The sequence below is a fragment of the Diuraphis noxia genome, unplaced genomic scaffold (assembly GCF_037042655.1).
Source record: "Diuraphis noxia isolate RWA-SAM2 unplaced genomic scaffold, SU_Dnox_SAM2 contig0005, whole genome shotgun sequence".
NCBI lineage: Eukaryota > Metazoa > Arthropoda > Insecta > Hemiptera > Aphididae > Diuraphis > Diuraphis noxia.
Genome location: NW_028301715.1, coordinates 45490923 through 45510822, shown reverse-complemented (window position 1 = coordinate 45510822; position 19900 = coordinate 45490923). Strand labels below are relative to the sequence as shown.

General features: G+C 26.4%; 1 protein-coding gene across 7 annotated transcripts; it reads right to left on the bottom strand.

Annotated features, from left to right (window-relative positions):
- Nucleotides 1-2170: 2170 nt before the first annotated feature.
- On the bottom strand, nucleotides 2171-19174 carry LOC107167960 (C2 domain-containing protein 5). 7 transcript variants are annotated; one of them, XM_089229822.1, is made up of 21 exons: nucleotides 19024-19174; nucleotides 16187-16397; nucleotides 15922-16117; nucleotides 15700-15843; nucleotides 15422-15635; nucleotides 13958-14086; nucleotides 10645-11828; nucleotides 8707-8868; nucleotides 8452-8620; nucleotides 7454-7592; nucleotides 5888-6027; nucleotides 5583-5817; nucleotides 5321-5527; nucleotides 5154-5252; nucleotides 4464-4682; nucleotides 4295-4397; nucleotides 3466-3561; nucleotides 3280-3383; nucleotides 3060-3185; nucleotides 2853-2999; nucleotides 2171-2629 (listed from the first exon to the last, which is right to left on the bottom strand). In XM_089229822.1, the coding sequence occupies exons 2-21, from the start codon at nucleotides 16361-16363 to the stop codon at nucleotides 2567-2569; spliced, it is 4053 nt and encodes a 1350-aa protein (XP_089085948.1). In that variant the 5' UTR covers nucleotides 16364-16397; nucleotides 19024-19174; the 3' UTR covers nucleotides 2171-2566. The 7 variants fall into 7 exon arrangements, 6 of the variants coding, with proteins under 6 accessions (XP_089085948.1, XP_089085947.1, XP_089085950.1 ...); XM_089229821.1 differs by lacking the exon at nucleotides 19024-19174 and adding an exon at nucleotides 18147-18324; XM_089229824.1 differs by lacking the exon at nucleotides 19024-19174 and adding an exon at nucleotides 18147-18322 and having other exon boundaries at nucleotides 10645-10925.
- Between the last annotated feature and the right edge of the window lie 726 nt (nucleotides 19175-19900).

Genomic DNA, 19900 nt, shown 5'->3' with positions numbered 1-19900 from the left:
TTTTTTAACTGCAAACTGTTAAGTTACAGGTATTGAAACAGTTTAGAATAGTTCAACAAAGTGAATAAGTTAAAACTATCAATTATTCGTTTCGAACTTAACATCTCTAATGATTAGGTATAATAATAGTTGACTAAATAATAAATATTTTATACTTTTTAAGACTTAATTCGTTTTTGATTAATTTTTATAAATGTATAAAAAGGCATAGGTATTTATTCAATTGAAACCATCCATTTTCAATTATCATGATTCATGATTCTAAAAAGTGTATTACATAATATCCATTATTCCAAAATACCTGCTATTGCCACAAATGAAACATTTAATAATCAAAAGTCATTGTTTTAAATAGTTTAATTAAACGCTTTATCATATAATATTATACAAAAACACCTACAATTGAAAATTATTATTATTGTATTAATATATATATAATATATATACATATAATTAAAAGATAGGTACCAATTAATTTGGCTTTACCATTTTATTATTATTTTTTTTTCAACAATAATTAAAAATTAATTGATACTAATATTGAAATGGATACAGACAGATTATATCATTATATTTGCAGAAACTTACAATTATTTACCAAAATATTCTGATAGTTGGAAAACAGCATGGTGCCAAAAAGATAACCAATATAATTATATGACTTATCAATTCGTATGACCGATACCAAAGGTAATTTATAATTCAAATACCTAATTTATTGCTGTTAATTTTAGATTATAATCTAAACACTGAGCGATGTACCTATGTATTGATTTAACAATGTTTTTCTTTTGTTTATGAAGACATTATACCTATAACTCAATATTTTTATTCATTATTGAAGTGTAAATTTTAACGAAATCAGATAAATTTAAAGATAAAATAACGATTTTAGTTTGTTTTGTTGTAAATGAAAAAAATTATTCGCAAACATTTTGAACATTTTTTTTATCATCTTAAGCCATGTAGATAATATAGGCAAGTACTATTATTGTAATAAATTAAATATATATATTGAAATCGAAGAGAGAGAAAAACGGATAGCTCAGAATCATAATCTATATAGCTATATATAACTATAAAAGTACCGTGATTCATCATTGAATTCAAATTCATAATATATCCCTTAATGTGGGTTATTATATTATGATAATGGAAGTTCACTCGAATTTTGATACCTAATTATACGTCTATCGTCTATACAGCAGATCGACTGCCGGATTGTTTTAAAATTTAAAATACTAAAATTAAGATCACACGGCGTCTTAGATAGGCTATTTAGCTACACCGCTATGGCGTGTGTATTAAATATTTACGTAATATATAATTATAATATTATATATGTATAGATAGAAAAGTATTTTTTTTACTGTTATAATTTATTCAATCTTGGTTATGTATTCAAAATATACTTATCGTAGGCCAGTTTTACCAACTATCATAGAAATTGGATAAAATTCCAAAAAAGGTAAATCTTTCTGTTTATCGCTTGCTTAATTGCAAAAGAAAAAACAAAAGCTATTCTTTCATAAATGGTATTTGCAAATCAATTTTACAGTTTTTCGACTTAAAATTTTTTTTGTTAATTTTGGATAATTATTAATGAAAGTACTAAACTAAAAATAATTTGTAAAATTATGTTCCTAAAAAAAGAAAAGAAGAGAACTGGGATATCTTATATTTTCGATTCCAAAGTAATAACTATATCAAATATACTACCAAAACTATTCTTGAAGTTAAGCACTGTTTTGATCCAAAATGTGATTAAGTACAAATTAATTAAAATCACATTATTTTAAAACCAATAGTCAATATTCAATTCATTCCACTCAGAATCTAAATTCACGGTTGAAATTAACTATTTTTAATCAAGATAAATAATTTAAAAAAATAGAATATATGATACATATAAAACTACATAAGCCTGTCCTTTTTTTGAATGTATGTTGAATAAGTGACTCAACATTTATAGTTTAAAATATTTAAAGTAGTATATAAAATAAAATACCAAACTTAGGTACTGAAAATACATATTTATCAAAACATAATTAAATTCTGACATGTTTTACTCAATTTATATTCAGTCTACAATTTACTTGATATTTAATTACCATTTTTTGTAAACCAAAAAAATTATAAATACATAATAATGTTTTACAAAAAAGAAATAAATTGTAGTGTAAAATATTTTATTTAAATATATTTTACCTTTTTACAAGAAATATTTTATAGTTTTGACATTCTTAAAATATGTTAGTAGAATATTTACAAAAATAAAAATAAAGTAAAGATCAACAAATAATAAATCACTATTATAAAACAGGAAATCAATTAGATTATTCTAAGAATCTACTGTCATTTATTTTAATATCTTATTTAATTTGGCAATACAAACACGATTAATAAATGTTACTATATTTTTTTTGTTTAAGTACATAAGTCATATTGTCAACTATATAAACATATAGATTTTTAGTAATTATTTGAAAAAGATCATTATCAATTAAAAATATTTATAATTTATAAACATCTATGTACAAGTATACAACCATAATCTAACTAATAACTAATCCTCATTAAAGTATGATACTTCGACTACATCACCTCCAACATTTAAAAGACATTGTCCCTAAAATAAAAATGTGATAAGTAGGTATTAAATATGTATTTTTTTTAAACAGTGTAATCAGTTATAACAAAGAAATTCTTATACATAGAATTATATAAATATATATTGTAAACCCAAGTGGCAAGAGGATTCCTATTTTTTGATTTAGCCGTTATAGAAATGAGTTTCCACTCAAATCCTTAAGTGTTATTGTTATTACCATTGTTCATATTATACAACTTACTTGATTTTTATGAGGATTATTCAGCAAAATACATTCGTTCATAAAGTAAGCTACCATTGCATTTCCTCCAAGTGCAGTTACATGTGCACGAACTATTGCCATTACTTCAGCCACAAAACAATGAACAAAGCCACTTAGACCACCACTCTAAATTATAAATTAATTAATTATACAAAATTTAATTACTAAATTACTAATTTGTTTTACCTCTCTAATGCATGTGCTTTCACGTATGAAAAAAAAATTTAAATTTCCTAAATAGCGTTCAATCTTGGCACCAGGTATGTAAGTCATTGGTGTAATGTCCACACCATATCTATCTTTTGGAGCAGCCTGCAATTTATCACACATTAAGTTTAACATATAAAGCTAATCAAAAAATAAACAAATTATTGAATTGTATATATTTTAGAAAATGTTAACTTACATGTGTAGATAGTCTATTTGGACGAGGTGCTCGTTCAAATTTTCTTACTTTTTTTTCACCGTGACCTAATGAAACATCTTCTTCTAATTTAAAAATAAGTTCTTCTACACAAAACAAATTATTAAAAAAGTATAACCAATAATAAATTGTATTATAAATTATGTAATAAATTGTACGTAAACTTACCGGTTTTCTGCTCAAAATCTTTTAAAGGTAATTGTCTTCGTCTTAAAATTTGTTTGGCAGTTGTTTTATCAGATTCGCCAAGACCTAATGCCATACCTAAAATGAAAATTCAACTAGTATTTAATTAATTATATTATTGATTTTTAATTTATTTGATAGCATCCATTTTGCATATTTTTTCATATAATAGCCAAAAGTATTATTTGAGACCTCTCAGCAACTAATTATCAAATAACAACTTGCATCATTAAAATTCCATCTTAATGATATAATAATAGTGACATACTTATTAACCCATCTACTAACTAACCTAACAAAATCTGGCCACAATAGTTTGGTGAGGGAAGCGAATAAATAAATTCCCAGAAAAAAACCAGAACCACCACCAAGTACTTAAATCCATCATATATTATGCTGTTATTTTTAATCAAAAATATAATTAATGATAATAACAATGGAGTTTATAAATACTAATTATAAATTGACTAACACCAAGAAGTAAGAAAGCCCATCATACAGAACTTAGTAGTGGTAGAAGGAAGGGTGACAATAAAATGAAAAAATCTAAAACCTAAAAAATTGCTTTCATTGTCACAGAAAATAGATATACAACATAGATAAACAATATACCTATGTAATACTTCATTTAGTATAACATAGTAAAAAAAAAAAATAGTTTATTATTTACAATTAAACTAATTACTATCAATTCACATTGCCATGTCATCCCCTTGTGCCTCCCAATGGGTACCCATGCTAGAGAGCAATCTAAAACATTAATATCGCTAGATACTATTTGAATGTCAATGATAAAATTAATATAACTAACCAACAATTGATATTTGCAATTCATCTGGTTCTGGAATATCAATCTTAAATGATAGCTTTCCCAATCCACATGGCGTCATCCTCCTCAGTTTGAAAAATAATCCCTAAAAATTATATATTTATTTTATGGAGATAATTTTATATTGATGTGTAAGGGAAATATGACTTACTTGAAGCATTCGTTGAAGTTGTTTGTCGAAATTTCCATTGGTATAATGTGCTTTAGATCGCCAAACTTGAGTAAACATTTGTAGATTACACACTGGTTCCATAGGGAAAACTTCTGAACCAGTTCCAGGAAGAACATCGGTATTGGACAGTAAAAATGAACCTGGAGGAGTTGGTTCTAATAATTGAGATACTACATCTAAATCTTCTGCATCATCCATCTAAAAAAAAAAAAATATGTTGAATTAATTTTTGCAAAGAAGACCAGCATGTGTTGTCTCAATTTTACAGACCATACATACCAAAAACTATTTTGCACATAACAACATTACTCCTTCTATATTAATAGCAGGATATATATGGAAGAAAATAATCTGTACTTAAGTCTTTATTCTATAGATAACACTAACCAATCATTTTTAAAAATATTAAATAAAAAAATAAAAAAAAAAATAAAAATAATAATCAAATTGATAACTTTAATTGCATTTATGTTATTGAAAAAATAAAAACACTACACCACAGATAAAGTTCTTCTCTATACTTTGTAGAATTTTGGTAATTTTGCATAAATACAGGAGTAAATTTGTCCCATGTAAAACAGTTTTTGTTAAGTTGTACGTTTATAAGACAATACATGTGGGTGTAGTACAGTCTTAACTTAAAAAAAAAGTGCTCAAAATAATTTATACTTCTAAAATACATGTGTCTCTATTTCCATAACTTAAGTTTATATCAGGTAAAGTAGTTTTTCCGGTACTGTTAGAAGACGTATTTTCGGATTCATCTTCCTATAAATAAGGTAAAAAATATATTTACATTTTGTTATATTTTAGTAGTTGTATACTAGTATTATTACTTTTTGAATAAGATGATAGTGTTGTCTATTATTAACCACGGCATCGTTAAGTAACTTTTGAGCACGTAACACTTGTTGTTGATCTGGATGAGCCCAAGATTTACCAGCTTTTACTAATGGTAATGGTGGTTCAGGCAAACAAGTTATGTACATAGCAGTACCAGTAGCATGCAAAGAAACCACTCGTTCACCAAGACAAACTTGAATCTAAACAAACAAATGAAGAGTTATCAACCTACAAAAATGATTGCAACTTATTTACTTTGAGTCCGAAAATGGCATTCATTCCTTTCACTCGTAATTTATTCAATAACTGACTATGCAGTTCATATTCAAGAAATGGCAAACCATCTGATATTTCTTTAGCATTCATCTCTCCTTTTAGTTCACGTTTATTACGGCAAACAAATGTTTGCAATAGAGTTCCAGTACCTCGAATAGTAAGTCTTTCCATAGGTTCCAATGAAGATAAAAGTATATGTGGTACTTTATATCGCCTATATGTACAAAATGCTAAGTTAAATAAACTTAATGAGATTCAAAAAGATCATAAGTTAAATTCCTTACTTGCAAGTAGAACAATACTTCATATTCATAGAAAATGGTACACTATGCTCATTATATGGTATATGACAAATGGAACATGGTAAAGAGTCCAATTTTTCATGACTATTACTTGAGTGTTTATGAGTTTTGTTGTTAAATGACTAAAAACAAATTTTGAAGTTAAGTGATTCTAATAAATAAATCAAATATTTGTTACAACATAGACATAAAATTCAGTACTAAAAACAAGAAAAAAATTGTTCGATGGTGATTACATTAGTAATAAAATAGTTGTTTAAATATATTGTTCAACAAATACTCCTCTGCTGTTGGTTCTAACAGGAAAAAAACAAAAATATATATATATTAAATTATCTAAAATAACCCATAATTAACTAAATATAATGTTAAAGTTTTTGTGGCTTGGTGAGGCGCGGTTGTAGGCTCAATCTGCGGAAACGCACTGAGCGTACGTACCGGCCGCAGTTGCTAGCTCCCGGATGGATGACCACCTGGGATTTTTAGCAACATATCCTTGCTACACATACACAAACATGTGTTACAACTAGGGCTCGGATGTTGTTGCACTAAAAATGTTATGAAATTGATTGCATTATTGCTGTGAAAAAAACCCAAAATTGCACTTAAAAATTGCAATAAAAAAATATTTTATTGTACCAAAAAAATAAAAAAATATATATTAACAAATTATTTTATGAAATGGATTAAGTCATTTTATTAAGTAATATTATAAAGTTTTATTAGATAGGTTTTAAACGAGTAGATAATAAAAAAGATTCAAATTCAAATTCTCGTCAGTTGTCACTAAAAATCTGATTAAATTGTGCGGTCTTCTTATTTTTTCAGAAATCTATACTAATAATTTTATCAAAATTTAAAACTTTTTATTTATACTATTTTTGATTTGTTTTTTAAAAAAAAACCTTACCTTACCTTAAAAATTATAGCACTGTATAATCTAACAAAAAAGAGTAAATACATAAAAAAATATATAAAATTGTATTGAAAATGACGACAATCAACAAAATTGCAATAAAATTGAAAAAAGGTAAAAAATTGCAAAAAATTGCACTTAAAATTTTTATATATTAATTGGTACTCGTTTGAAATAAATTTATAACTTACTTAGCAAAGAATCCGAACAATAGAAAAAAAATTGCAAATGCAACAACATCCGAGCCCTAGTTACAACCCTATCCACTTAAAAACCTACTAACAAATATACAAAAAATAACCCCCACACCCAATGGCCTATGTTGCCGTGGGTTCTCCTTACAGAAAAAATAAATAAAAAATAAAAAAATATTTAAGTTTCTAATATTTGTTTTATACAATATGAATCAAATTTGAAAATCTTAAGTTATAAATTACTAGAAAGTGACTAGAAAAATATAAAACCTCAAAAATATTTATAACCTAGAAACAAAAAAAAATTTCAAGAGTAACTTATAAAAAATAATTAAAATAGGTGTCTTCAAACAATGTTTTAAATATGTATGTTTAATTTTTCATTATTTTTACAACAATAATTAGTAATTATGTTTTAGAAGTAAATTATTAACTCACATATGTACTTGAAGGTTCTGGTATGTCTGCAAGAGGAGTATTGGGATAAATTCCAGAAAAATATCCACCTGGATTTACTGATGGCATAAGGTTTACAACTGCTGCAGTTCCCATTGCACTCAATACACACACATCATCACTGTACAAACATAATAGTAATAATGTCTTTAAATAAAATGAAATACATTTTGATTCTTTCTATATTAGGATATATAGAAATTAAGCTTTAAAAGCAGATATATTGGTAAAACTCTGTTATACATTAAGTATCTAGAGAATGTCTTAAATTTCAATTCAATAATCATTGTGTCCAAAATAATATTCTGATTTAAGAAGATTTATCAGCCTATAACATTATTGAATAAATCTTATGATATTATTGTGGTTAAAGAAATTTATTTTACTTATTTTTTTAACATTAGTAGTAGTAGGTTAAATTAATTTTTAATAAAAAATTGGATTTGAAAATGTTATTGTGTGTATACTGTACACAGTAATGTACTCCAAAAGTCTCAAGTATCCACAAATAATATTTTTAAATAATCAAAAAAATAGCTAAAATAATTATTCTTGGTTTAAATATGAAAATTTATCCAAATTGAACTAAAAATGTTCATAAAAATAACTGTATTTAATTAGTGATTGTCTTTTTAAGATTTTATAGTTCAAATATGAAATCATGAACTATTTTTAAGATTCCTTGTTCTAAGTTTTCATAAAAAACAAAAAAAAATAGAACCACTAACAGACACTAAGTACTTAAAGTTCCTAATAAATACCTATATAATATTGTTACTAGGATTTTTAACCTTAACTAAACATTACACTTAATGCTATATTAAATATACTTTCTTTATACTAAATTTTTTTTCACACCATCTGTCACAATAACAGTACATTTTTACTTGAACATTAAATTTAATTAATAAAAAAAATAATAAGTCAGAAGCAGAATGAAAAATTATAAGCTACTAAATGTGTATATATATAGTATATACCATATTGAAGTATGTTCAGAATAACCCAAAATTACATTACAAGATAATGCTCTTGCATGGGATCTCATTTCAAGTCTTAATTCACTCCACCAAGAGTCTCTACTTTCTGGTTCTTCCATGTTGGACATGCGTTCAAGTAGTTTAACTGATTTGGCATTTACCATACCACCTAAATATATTTTTTTTTTTTGTCAAATTAGTTTATAGTTATACAGAATGATTATGTAGTTATTTAATTTAATATTATTCATTAACCTAAATGAACAACAAAACCAGGAGGATATTTGGTCATTGTGAGAAATGGATATTCCATTGCATCCAAAGTATCTTTGCTTAAAATTGAGCGATGAAACATTGTATGTCCGTGTGATCGATGTGAACTAACTGTTGAACTTCCACTTCCCGCCAAACTATTACCTTAAAACATATTAATTCAACGTTAATATAAGTTATACACAATAGTGAATAGATATATATTATATTATATCATAAATCATTTTATTGTATGTGCTTAACATCTTTTAACAACAATAATTATTTGTCATTCATGCATACAATTATTTACTAAATTGTTTAAACCCATGAAACTAAGAAAGTTAAAAAAATTCAGGTTATGTTACACTGTATTAGTTAAATATGAGATTATAATATAAATACTTTAAATTTTGATATACATAAAAATGCATTTGAAATTAATTTTTTCAATCATATTTTGTAAATAAAATTATAATATAAGATCATACTATAACATATTTTTAATTAAGATTGATATTGATACCTACTACAGATTTTTCCATATATTTTTATTTATGGTTTTATGTATGGACATGTTTTTTAAATAAAAATGTGAAGTGTATAATACAATTTATTCATCCTCCGCCACCATACATTAAATAAAATCCTAACTACCATATTTATTTATATATTATAATATACAGGAAAGTCCCTTGATATTTATATAACATTAATAATTAATAATTTAAAAATACACATACAAAATACTAAAAAAGATAATAACATATAATAAAAAATTTTAGGTACTAATGAATTTTTAAAATTTAGATGTGCATATTTATTAGTTTAAAACTGAACTTTAGTGAATTGTGAATGTCTAAGTAAGAAAAATCAAAAAGTCTGTGGTGAATTTTTTTTGAGTTAAGTGCCAAATTTTTGCAATCGAGAGCTTGCAAAATTATCAAATTCCCAAAGTTTTTAACACTTAATAGAACATAATCAATTTTACATAAGAATATTATAATTTTTAAAATGGATATAATTTGTTTCTTTGAATTTTTTACAAGCAACATTTTACAAACATCATACATTTTTAATGCCATTAAAATTTGACAAATGTGCAATCTTTGGCACACATGCCATAAGTTTACTATCCCTGATATAGAGCAATACAGTAGAATTTATAGAATGTAAATTAGGATAAAGTATACTAGTTTACTTTTATTAATTCCTTTTACAAATCCAATATTAATCTTAAATTTAAAAAAATGTACGTAATACTGTAAAAAATATTTAACCAAAATGTATTTAGAAGGTCAGCAACTAGTTATATAATTTATAGGAAAAAAGTTAAGAGATCACAATGTTGAACATTTTGAAGGGGAAAAAATCCCTAATGCCACCGATAAATAGTGCATAATGAAGAAAACACAACTATTATTATTCTTACCTGAATATAAAATATGTTCTCTTGACTGAAAAAAATTATTTTATATATTTATTATATTTTTATTTTTATAATTAGTAAGTGCCTATTGCATTTACACAACAAAATAATAAGACTTTGTAAGATAAAATTGTAACAAGTTAAAAAGTATAAAATATAAATAATTGTGATTTGTGATCATATAATGAATAATTATCTTATTCATCTTTATCTTAGGGCAAATTAAATAGTTTTATAATGAATAAATAAAAATGTGTTTTTGAAAAAATTATAACATTTTGTAACAAATAAAAAAATATATAATTAGAAAATATTTTTTTCTATAGATAAAATATAAATCATACAAATAAATAATCTAGCATAAAACAAATCAAATATCATGAGTTTTTTTAAGGAGGTAATAATTATCATACAATACAATTAATACAAATAAAACATTTATACAATATACATAAACACACATACTATATGTATATTGGTTAGCCAAAACAATGAACCTAGATATATATTACCTTTTGGTGTATTATTGATTTCTGAGTCTGATGACCTTCGATGCATTGGAAGGTGTGTGACTTTGCTAGGTGACTCGGCTGTTTCAACGTTCCTGTCATCACAGTTAAAAGCATGCGAAGAACACTCGGATGCAGTTATATTATCAGAGAAAACAGGAAAAACATTTTCTTCGAGTTTTATTAAACTGGGCTCATTGTTAATTATACATTCTACATCAGAATTAGAAACCATTGGTAAAGGCGGCGTGTTGTGTAAAATTGTACTCTGTGAATTACTAAAACTACTTGAGTTATAAGGTGACACACTTCTGGATTTACATATATCTGTTAAACGGCTACTAAGAAAACTCGGTTTAGTGTTGCTTAGATAAACAATTTTAGAAATTGGAGGAGTATTAGGTCTGTCAGTACATACTATTCTTGACAATGGAGGAGTGTTTGACTTTTGAAATAAAGATTCTGAATTTGTGCTCACAATATCAACTGAATCTGAATCAATGGAGTCTGAAGAGTCTGAGTAATAGGTAGGGTTATCAGATATACAAGGAGAAGACTCTCGTACATTAAGTTTTGAGACTTCAAACCCAATAGCCATTTCTGACTCAGCTGTTGAATCAGAAATTGAATTTAATGAACTAGAGGAAGGTAAAATTAAATCAGGTACAGTTTTTTCATCCTGATCATTAGGATGAAACAAATATTCTAGAGATAATTTAGAACGATTTGTATCAACACTAGGTTGTCTGGTTAATGGACTACGTGAACTGTAAGGTTGTGTTTCTTCAGACTCTGATGGTAAGTCAAATGACGAATTAAAATCCAAAGTAGCTTGTGCTAAAAATGCTAAAGCTGAATTACAAGTATTATAATGTCTATCATGATCTGATGATGAACTAGCAGATTCTACTGAAGAAGTATACATTTGTTTTTTTTTATGTTTTTGTTGAGAATTTTGGAAAGTAATAGCTTTAAAAAATCTATTTCGTCTTTTAAATTTGGATGTACGCATATCTTCTTGATCAAATAAGCTTTTCATACTAGACAGTTCAGCAAAATCCACAGTGTTTGATTTCAGAATGTGGGGTGACATTTTACGGATAGAATAGGATTTTTTATTTTTGTTAATAAATGAACTAGTATGGTTAATATTATCAGTTTTTACAAATGAGTTATGAAAATCCAAACTTCAAACAAATAAAAACAAAAATAAAAATAGTTAATATTTTTTTGAAAATATTTACTTACAATAACCTAATACTTATTTAGTATTAGACCGTATTTTTTCTTTGCTTCATAAATGTATTTAAAAAATTATATATTTTAATTCTAAATAAATACTCAATGTTTAACATGTTTTGAGATAACACATTTAGCTGGATGATAATTTTTATCGATTCGTTGCCAATCAACACGTCAGTATCAATGTATATAATTATAATATTATACATTATACATAAATAGATATTTGCTTTGAAAATATAATATTGTAAACAAGAAAGGCAATCATTACATTTGATTTTGCATACATTTATATTTGTTCGTAAAAAAATATATATATACAGGGTGATTTTTTTATCATGAACCATTCATTATTTCAAAAAGTATCAATGTTTTTGAAAATATTTTTTTAAAAAGTTTAATGTTGTTAAAAAAACAATGTTTTATTAAAAAATTATGTTTTTAATATTTTTTATCCTTATAATTTTTGAAGCTTTTTACTTTGTTGAATGACAACCTAGAGTTTTAATTTCATATTCTAAAGCAGAATATTTTTCTAAGTATTTTGTTACGTAAAAATCAAATTTTGGACGAGTAGTTTATGAGTTATAACTGTTATAAGTATTTAAAGTTTAGATTGGCGGAGTAGTGGACAAACATTTTGCGGGGTAACCCCGTACCGGCCGTACCACTCCACTCCGCCATTCTAAACTTTAAATACGTATAACTCAAAAACTACTAGCCCTAAATTCGATTTTTATGAATCAAAATACTTAAGAAAAATATTCTGCATTGAAATATGAAATTAAAACTCTAGGTTGTCATTCAAAAAAGTAAAAAACTTAAAAAATTATAAGGATAAAAAATATTAAAAAACATTGTTTTTTTAACAACATGAAACTTTGTAAAAAAATATTTTCAAAAACATTGATACTATTTGAAATAATGAGTGGTTCATGATAAAAAAATCACCGTGTATATAATTAAAGTCTTTAAATTATGTAAAACTTTTGTGAAGTGTATTTTCATTTATGTGAAATAAAAAAATAAAAATTATTTATTTTATTTTATTTGATCTAAAAGTCTAAAATTACTACAAGAAAATATTTTTAAAAGTTGGTAGATTGTATCGAATCTTCAAATACGAATACTAATAAATGATGGTAAATAGGCCCCAATAATAAATTAATAACTGATGATTAATCAACTAATAATATTTGTAATACAATTTTGGATTTGAGTTAACCATGTTTGACTGTATCATTTATAGATAATTTAAAATGATTAATATAGTTAATTGGTTTGTAAACCTTTTTTCACAAGTCATTAATTATCAATCCTTAGTGTGTAATCAATAACCATTTCTAATTCTCTAAAATTCGAATACATTTTAAAGGAAGCTACACATTAGCGTGTGTAGTATCCGTCTTAAAAATGTAAAACATAGCAAAAACTGGATAGTGCAAAAAACAATTGAGAATCTTACAACCATTACTTAGAAACAACATTTTCATCACATAAAAAAAGAACTTTGGCTGTGAGATATCATTTTTATTTTTTCTATATCAGAACTACAAAAAAAGTAATTCAATTAAAAACAAAAAATAATGGATTTTGGAACAATATGAATTTTTTTACATAGGTAATATCAAAAAAATTAAACCATATTTTACAGATAATATTCTCAACTATATTGTTTATTAATTTTAAGTCTGAAATGTTACTATAGCCTGAGTGTTTCAATCCTTAACAAAACAGTTTTTGCTATGTTGCACATTTGTGAGACAGACACAACACATGTTGGGGTAGCCTCCTCTTAAAAAAAAAAGAAATATTTAAAATTCATAACCCTGTATATAATATAATAGAATTTAACTATAAACTTTTCATTTGTTGTAAAAATGTATTTATTTTTTCATTTAAATGAAAATAAATAAATCATCATGATAGTATTAAAAAGTAGAAGGCACCTATATAAGATATGTATATATTTTAAAAACATATATCAAATATGAAAAAATAACACAACTAAATAAGTAATATGAGAAGAAAATATTTAAATTTTTAAATAATAATTTAAAAATAATGTACTTACTCGTCAATTATTGGGGGCAAATTTAAATTTACTGATGGTAATGTTAAATGTCGCACTAATGTAACTGCTGTTCCAATACCACGAACAACAATCCCAGATTCTCCTTCCAAATCAAAATATTGATTATAGCTAAAAAAAATACAGGTATTACCTAAATGATTTGATAGTAAACTATTTTTACATCTATTTACACAATAAACATGTATTAATAGTTTTTAAGCTTAATTTTGATGTAAAGGGATAATATGTTTTATATAATAGTAGGTATTTATTTTTAAATTACCTATAACAATTTAAAAGTAGGACATACAGTAAATATTGGTCATACCAATGCAGTTTACCGGTGAGATTAAGAATATAGTATGCAGTCTTGGTCTACCGGCAATTCACAAATACAATAAGGAGTACACCACAAAATAAAATTTTTTAAGAAAATACAATTTCTTTAAAATCAAATAATATCATTCCAAAAAAAAAAATTAATAAATAAATAAATAAAAAGTTGTTTCGAGTTATTTTTCATCCCTTTTGTTTGCGACTGAAAACTCCTTTTTTTACCTAACATATGTACAAATCATCAAATTTATCTCATTTCCACACTTGTTAGTTATTAGATTAGGCATTTTTATTATTAACCAAAACATTAAAATTTATTAAAAATTGGTGGTTGATTTATCACTAATTATGATTAAATACAAATATTTTTCCATAATAAGAAAGTGAACGTTTGATAATCAAAATAATATTCTTATATTTTGTGATAATATCAATGATATTTTATAGTCACTGTAAAGTGACACTTCTATACAACAAAGTTGCACGGGGAACAAAAAAATATAGGGGAATTGGTTAAATAGAATAACATATTTGTAACAATGATGACTCTCAAAAATAATTCATTAGCAAGAAAATTTCGTTAAATGGAAGTTTGTTAAGTAGAGGTTTTACTGTATGATATGTAGAATAAATGAGTGCCATATTGAGTGTCTGCAGAGTTCACTTTTAAGAAATATCGAAAGTCATAAATTATAAGAATAAAGATTAAACCATAGATAGGTATCTATCAAAGACCATAAGTCTGTATAAAAACCAGCTGGCTACAAGTAAACCACATGCTATAGCAGATGACAACGGCCGGTAGACTGAATACTATAATATGACAGTCGTAAATACTCGTAATTAGTAAAATTCCATTATTTTGAGTACCAATTAGAGATGGTTGTATTCCATACAAATTTAATAACTCATAATTTGCAAATACAACCACCGTTGTGATTCAGTCTAAGTGTTAAAACTAATAATTTATAAGTTATAACTAATTAAGCATTATATTGGGAATCATAAATATAATATTACTTGAATTTTGAGATTTCCAACGCTAATATTATATTTAATGAGTCTGATACATTTAATTTTGGAATATGCATTGCAATTTTAAACACAATGTAAAATAAAATAACTAACCCAATTACAGCATTAGCTCCAAGCTCTAAAACCTTTAAGCCTATACGTCTCTGTACTTCATTAGAAAGCTTTAGAAATATAGTTTGTCGTGCTTCGTTAGTAGCACGAGGAGTACGAATTTTATCTAGCCACTGATATTCAGGATCATCTTCAACTACTAATTCTTCAACAAAGCCATGCACCCATTCTGTATGTGCTGTTATTCCCGCTCCAGCTGTTAAATAAGAATCAATTTAAGAACAATATCTCAAAAATGTTATTTATAAATATATACTAACAGTAAAAAAATTGAATTCCACACGATGATTGACGAAATCTATTAAAATCTGAAAATAGTTCTACTTTTATAATGATATGTACTTCACCTCGAATACCATGCATTGTATCAAAAACGGGAAACCATCCAGATACCACAGATCCCCCTAAAACAATAGTTTATTTAAGAAAAATATCTTATGCACTAAAGCCTCTAAAGGTGTATGAGTATGTATGATTTATACCTGTTGTTTGACTCTGATTTGAAATCAAAGTATCTGATAAAATTTGTTGACCTGATAATTGTACAACTGTTGGCTGTGGTAAAAGTAATGGATTTAAATTGAAATATACTTTTCCAATTGCGTCATTAGCAGAATATGTATCATGATCCATAATTCTAATTTGAAGAGGCTCGTCTTGAAGTTCTATATCATCTAACTGATATCATAAACAGATTTAAATCAAAATACTTTATAAACAAAAAATGTGTGATCATACATTACTCACTTCAAATTTATACCAGTCAGAATTCCACTGAGGATTTAATGACTTCCTACAAACATCAGTCTTGTATGTTGTGCTTCCAAGCTTGACTTCAACATAAGCATCAGTAGTATCACTAGACCGATCCATTACTGGCAAATTTCGTCCAGCCAATACACGTACCTTTACTTTTCCTGGCATCTTATTAATACTAGTTATAAGTTACAGCATACCACTATTGAACAATAACATAACAATACAAAAATGTTTAATTAACTATATGAAACATAAGTGAGTAGTTAAAAATTACTTATTGGACAAGAAAAATTTTTTAGAAAAATTCAATTAAAAAAAAAAATTTTCAAATCATAAGTCTTAATGCAGTTTTGACTATTAAGCAAGCCTTTGTAATTTTGGTCAAAAAATTTTATGAATCATTGGCATCTATCTTATTAAATCACAAAGATAAACAAACAATTTTCACTCACCCACACTAAAAAAAATGCTTACTACTTTATAAAATTAAGACATGGATACAAACTTATAATATTGCTATAGACTAGTGTCCCACATTGTATAGTTCACGGTCAACTAAGTACCAGCCACACCAAGCTAGGGTAGGGTGCGACCAACTCTGTAATGGTAGGAGAGAAAGCATTTCTGGAAATCATTTACATTAGGAACATACTAAATCATGTGAGCAGACGACTATAAAAATGTTCTCATTAAGGGTGCACAGGACGTAGTTTTATGCATCATTACAAAAGTTCTAAGAACCAAGTGTTCACATGTAATATAATAATATATATTCTTAATGTTAATTATAATATCAATCATCGAGGTCTGCAGCTGCATAGGATGCACATTTGGATTGTATGTGGGCGAGTGACATTTCCCGTCAGTCTAGATAATTATACCACATCCGTGAGAACAGCGACAAGAGCAAGTAGACTATGGTGAGTAGAGGGTAGCAGGCACGTATCCAGGGGGGATCCATGGGGTCTGGACCCCCCCCCCCCGAAATTTGATTGTGCACCGGCACATAAAATCATTAGGGCTCAGCAAAAGGTTTTATATATCAATTAAGCATAAAAATTGTACTAACAATTTATTTTGACCCCCCCCCCCAAAAAAAAAAATATAAAATAAAATCCTGGCACCGTGCCTGGAGGGTAGCACTATATAAGGGACCCCGAAACGACCTGTATTCAGACGCAACTTGACCAGACTAGCCAGAGCACGTTCACGCCAGTCTGTTCTTTAAATTAATTAAATTGAACTTAGAAAATATTAGAGTCAAACCGAATTTATTTTAGTCATTCAGAATACTTAAATATTTAAATGAATTTAGTTTTCATGTTATAAATAAATATATATATGTTTTGTCAAAATAAATAATCAAATAATCTAACTAAGAAGAATTCCACGTTGTTTAAATTAATTAAAGAGTCACCTTCCAAACATCATCCTTGACTACTGATACCTGTAGGCGACGTGATCACTACAATATATTTGTACAATTTTCTACCAAAATCACTGGGATATTTATGGGACATCTCTAACATGTATTTTCGGTACTATATACTGTTTAGTATTATTAGAACAGCGATAGTAGAATTCAGAAGAGATACCAAAAAAATCTAGGTATAATGGATAACATTCGTAGATGTGGGATGTATGAAACAGAATAGAATACCTAATAGACAGATTTTTCATCACAGTTGTATTAAACGTGACTGCAGTTAGTATTAAAATCTATAATATCTAAAGTTGATGTGTTGTTTAAATTGAATAATTGAACACATTCAAAAATCATTTGAATTCTCCCATTCAGATATCTTTATTAAGTAACATAGGAGACGGGACTCTTTTCTTTAATGCTTATCAACTTAAACAATGATCAGAGAATATTATTCCTAAAAGCTAAATACTTAGCAGTGGATTACTATTATTACTAATAAAATGTAAATCAAATAATTATTACCATAGAACAATACCTCTTCGAGGTTATTAATGACACGCTAACAATGCAGGTCAACTCTAAATGTAAATTAACCGTTGAAATTAACATATAAGTAAATTAGATTTGATTCACCAAAAATATAACATTTAAAACAATTCACAAGTCACAATCCATAGACCATCGACTTGATAATAATTAATAATTAATTGAACCGGTTCAAAATTTAAACCTGATAAAAGATAACAAAATAAACAGCTGTTCCTTAACATTGATTTCTTCTAACCCTTTACAATAAAAATTCACAAATTTATCAAATTTGTTCAATATATTGTCTTATCTCGAGTACACTATTGACTATTGAGTTTGAGTAAGTACGTAGGTAATAAACGAATAACTAATAAGGGTACCTATACCCTTAATCCTTGTGTCGGGTTGTATTAAAAATGGGCGAATTGGCCTCTAAATTATATTTAATGGTCCATTAGTTCACTGTCGATTCGTATATTCGTAGAAAAATAGAATCTAAAAACTTATAAACATGATGTTGTTAATTATGTTTGATAATAATATAACAGGTATTAAAAATTTATTATTCAATGGTTTAAATCATGAAGCGGTAGAAATGTTAAATTTTCTTGTAAGAAAAAATTGTTTTGGTTAGGGATGTACCTAGGGGCTAGGATTTTATTTTGGTTGAGGGGAAGCTGAATCATAGACATATAAATATTTATATGTCTATGGGCTGAATAGAAATTTAAATATGTAGGGCCTCGTATGGATAGCAGGGAATACGTATACAGATATACGTCACAAAGCAATAGACACTTGATAATTAATACTTTAATAAATATACTACAAAATAGCAAACACATACAAAACTAACAATCCGAATATTTACATTAATTATGACTCGAATATTCAGTGCCCGAGAGTGTGTGCAGTTCGGACACTCTCCGCTGAACACGCGCACGGCAACGCATGCAAAAACAGACTACTACTATTGATTAAGAAAACAATTTAAAAAATTTACTTAATCAATGCTACTACTACGTACTGACTAGAGTACTATACGCAATAAGACGCATAGACCTTATACTCCTATTTATAATACCTTATACTACCTAATATATTATATAAGGTCTATGACTATAAAAAAATAGACGTCGTTTCGGCGGCACGAGTAGACAGTGTTATCATTTATCACTACAAATAAACATTTTTGAATAATAATTATTGTACCTATTTATTTTTAAATATCGCGTATAATATACATACGAAAACACGCTTGCGTAGAATCTTAGAATATAATTCATACTTAGATAGGTAAGATAGATATCTATTATCTAATAAAATGTTTAATAAAATTCATAAATTTAGTCACTCTCCTCCTTCACTCTTCAGTGTGCTCAGTGTGCCCTCATTCATTCAGATTGTTATTACTCATACAATTCCAACTATTCATTAGCGTATAAATACTCGTAAATAAAATATGATTATAACTTATGCCACTTATGGTACTCACATAGAATTAATAACTTATTTAAGAGGATGTCAGCACACTTTTTGTTTTCTCTCTCTGACCCACGCGTAACATAGACAAAACGCATTTACGAAGAATCATTTTTTCTATGTCTTTAAGTAATTTTAGAGTAAAACCTTTCAATACAAAAAAGATAAAGAATAATATTTTTGAGGGAATGACATATTGATTTATATTTGATTGATATTTGACTTTGTATTCGACTTTCAAAATAAACAAAAAAATACTGTACATT